Here is a 3,651-nt window from a genome sequence, read left to right as displayed (position 1 = left end):
GGTGGCGCGGAGCCCCCGAGCGGGGCCGCGGGAACCGGAGAGCAAATACGCCGCTGCCGCGCTCGTTGTCCGTCACTGCGCCGCCTCTGCATCCCGGGAGATGCTGCGGAGTAGGGCGGGATTGTGGGGATAATGTGTAGCTGGTTTATAGTGCTGTCACTGATTACACGTTATTCTCTTTAGTTAAACCGTAAACATGAAGAAATTAAAGCTTAAAGAACTGGAAAGCTGTCTTCAACAAGTTGATACTTTTGAAAGCCCAAAACTACTCCTTGAACAGTACCCAACGAGACCTCATATTGCAGGTAGAGATGACCCACAGCATTGTTGTATCTCTTACTAGTACTTTTCATTTCAAAAGTTTTTTCCACTTTACACTAAAAGTAGGTAAGAAATTGTATCCAACAGGAATGTAATTATTTAGAAGTATACTGTTAATGTACAGTCAAATAGATTGATTTAAAAGATCATGTTGTGATAGAAGCATCTGAACCTGTAAATGTGAAAGCTGACATGGACTTGTTTCATGACCTGCAAACCCAGTAAAAGTGTATATACAGACACTCATCCATACCTTATTGACAATTCTTTCAATATTTTATATCCTTCTATCTTTTTACCCCAAACAAACTTAGAGGCATACTCACTCCACAAACATGTCACAGCTCAATGTGTAATCTGTCCACCAAAGATCCAGAGTCCTATAACTCATCAAAATACTTCGACTCTTCACATATAAATCCAAAAGAGAGGTACAGGCAGCAAGAAGATCAGCTTCATTTTGCATTACAAGAAACCTTTAGTTAAGAGCAGATGTGGCTTTTTGTGATTATTCAGGTGCATATGTGACATTATTGACCTGTGTTGTTTGGCTCTCCCCCCAGCATGTATGCTCTACACAATTCACAATACTTTTGATGATATTGAAAACAAAACAGTCGCAGATTTAGGATGTGGTTGTGGCATGCTCAGCATTGGAAGTGCAATGTTAGGAGCAGGGTAAGTATTTGGTTTGGTTATATTTTTTCCTGGCATGGAAGAGTAGAAAGTAAGATTAAAACGTAGCAGTGGTGAACTAAACTCATTTTTGGTATATAATCTGGTGCATAATCAGGCTCTTGAATAAGTTTTTACCATCAGTAACCATTCATACCCTGACAGTGATGGACAGTTGCCATGAACTTGGAACTCAATATTTGCTTTTCCCTGAGGCACTAAATGAACACATGAAACTTTCTTCCCACAATTTAAAATTATATTTGAGAAAGGGCAACAGCACTACTTGCGTTTTTATTAGCACTGAATTTGTAATGTATGCTTGTTACATTTCCTAAGTAAAATGAGTCGTGTACACAGATCCCTTTCAAAGCTTCACTGTAGGATTTAAGCACCATTTTAGTTTGCAGGAGACTAATATGTGATGCTTTGTTTTAATAGGTTCTGTGTGGGGTTTGACGTAGATGCAGATGCACTGGAAATATTTAATAGCAATATTGAGGACTTTGAGCTCACGAATATCGACCTGGTTCAGTGTGATATCTGTTCTTTGCCTGACAGCATGTCAGACACTTTTGACACAGTGATTATGAACCCTCCGTTTGGTACCAAGCATAATAAAGGTTGGTGATTCTGAAAATCAGTTAGATATTCCTAGCAACAAAATAGCAAGGGAAACACTTAATGAAATATCTCCCTTCTTTATTAGATTTACCTATTCTGATTACCGGGAGTGTTGTTGATCTGGAATCAGCTTCCTAAGCACCTATTAACAACTTCAACATTGTGGCTAACAATCACTGAATTTGAAATAAACAATACTAGCTATTTTCTATCTCTGTCATTTTTCTTTTACTAAAAGCAATTGGATGAGTTTTAGAAATATTGTCTGTACCTTAATGCTTTCTCTGCTGTTTCTCAAATAGCTGTTATTCCAGAAAACAAAATGAAGCAGATCTTTAAGCTTCCATTTACCATTTCTAATAATGTTATCATTCTTTTAGGAATTGATATGATTTTTCTGAAAACTGCCCTACAAATGGCAAAAACAACTGTATACTCCCTTCACAAAACTTCAACACGACAGGTAAGTCCTTCATTTTAGTAGGTCAAGCATTAACCAGGCAACAAAACAGATGGCATTTAGTGATGATGTCTACAGCTTCACTGATCTGTCCACACCTTTACAGGGTATGGGACTTGTTTGGAGTAACTGCCATCTCACATACATCAAGATATGTGACCTAATGCTTCAGCTTGAAAAACAAAAGCACGGGAGACTTCTTAAGTACTGGGGAGATTTTTATAGGACAGTGTAGAAATGAACTTTTAAATTGACCTTTATCTATTTCACATTGTAGCACATTCAGAAGAAAGCAGATGAATGGGAAGTGAAGATGGAAGTCATAGCAGGTAATATTAATTTGTTGTTGACAGGAAAAAACACCTAAGCAAAACCATTTTGTTGGGGCTAATATCTATAACACTACTAGCCAGTCTTAACAGCCTGAGGTAATGTTAAGTGTGATTTAACACTGAAACGACACAGATCTTTGCTTTTTTTCTTTAATATCTTGATGTCTGGCTAGAATACAAGTAGGCACTTAATAAAGCTCTGAGGAATATGTGTCCTGTGCAGAAAGAGAATTGGGTTTCTTTCTGGACTAGATTTTGTTTTCAGGCAAATCTCCTTCAAAAGGAGATTGTTGCTGCAAAACAGAAGCATCCTGTCCTTAGAGTTACCCAAATATTTCTGACAGTTTTTCAAGTATCTTCCCAATTCTTAAATATCACTAGCTGAATACTTTATACAGCCATTCAGCTCGACACCTGAAGTTGCACAAGTACTTGAAATGCAACTGCCTTTCAGCCACCCACTTCCTGTCTGATGTGCACAGCTTAGATGTGCAGTCATGATTTAGTCCAGAGGTCAAAAGACTTATCCTGACAGGCCACAACAGAGGTGGGCACTGGAAGAAATAGAAGTACATGGGTGTAGGGTTTAAGTCAAGTGACCAATAATCATCCTAGTCTAACAGGTTGTTACAGTGCATCCCAAAGGTGAGGGTAACTGAGTTCTTGTTAATAGAGCCTTGGGAAGGATGTCAAGTGAAATGACACTGAATGACCAGTGTTTATACCTATATATGGCAGGTTTATTGTAGAGCAATTTGGTTGCAACAGAAAGGAGCTATGTAGCTGTTTTGGTTATTATTTGTAGAGATATGGCAATATAAAAGTATAAAAATAACAAGAAAATAACAGAAAGAAATGTTGGGGAAGGTGAAGGTTCCGCATGGGGAAGCAAGCGGCCGACTCCGTGTGGGTGATACAGTAAGCTCCATCTTTATTGTCCGACAGGCTCTTTTTTTATACAGTGCAGGAGCAGGCATACAATTATCAATCATTTCTAATTGGCTAGGCTCTAAAGATAGCATTCAGGTACTCTCCCTACTCACAGCTGCAGCTGTGAGGCTTATCTCCTGCTTTCCCAGGCTTGGGTGCATTCCTAGCTGTTTTTCTCGAACCTGTTTGTTTCACCCTCAAGGACGACTTACCCCTGCCATCTGCCATCTGCCCAGCTGAGTTACTCCCTATCTATATATAAGCTACTATCTCCAGAGCCTTGCTTGTACACACTGCATTCCCAGTTGC

At 39.1% G+C, this 3,651-nt stretch overlaps 1 protein-coding gene across 1 annotated transcript in view; it reads left to right on the top strand.

Moving 5' to 3' along the window:
- The first annotated feature begins 188 nt into the window (after positions 1 to 188).
- The window catches only part of METTL5 (methyltransferase like 5), a 5,201-nt gene continuing 1,738 nt past the window's right edge, over positions 189 to 3,651 (top strand). The window contains exons 1-5 of the mRNA XM_009081357.1: positions 189 to 305; positions 885 to 999; positions 1,438 to 1,619; positions 2,001 to 2,083; positions 2,358 to 2,409. Of these exons, the coding sequence (XP_009079605.1) occupies positions 197 to 305; positions 885 to 999; positions 1,438 to 1,619; positions 2,001 to 2,083; positions 2,358 to 2,409 (541 nt within the window). The 5' untranslated portion in view covers positions 189 to 196. The remainder of the gene's footprint in view (positions 306 to 884; positions 1,000 to 1,437; positions 1,620 to 2,000; positions 2,084 to 2,357; positions 2,410 to 3,651) is intronic.

This window comes from Acanthisitta chloris, unplaced genomic scaffold (genome assembly GCF_000695815.1).
Source record: "Acanthisitta chloris isolate BGI_N310 unplaced genomic scaffold, ASM69581v1 scaffold32528, whole genome shotgun sequence".
NCBI classification, from domain to species: Eukaryota; Metazoa; Chordata; class Aves; order Passeriformes; family Acanthisittidae; genus Acanthisitta; species Acanthisitta chloris.
This window is presented reverse-complemented; position numbering and strand designations above follow the sequence as displayed.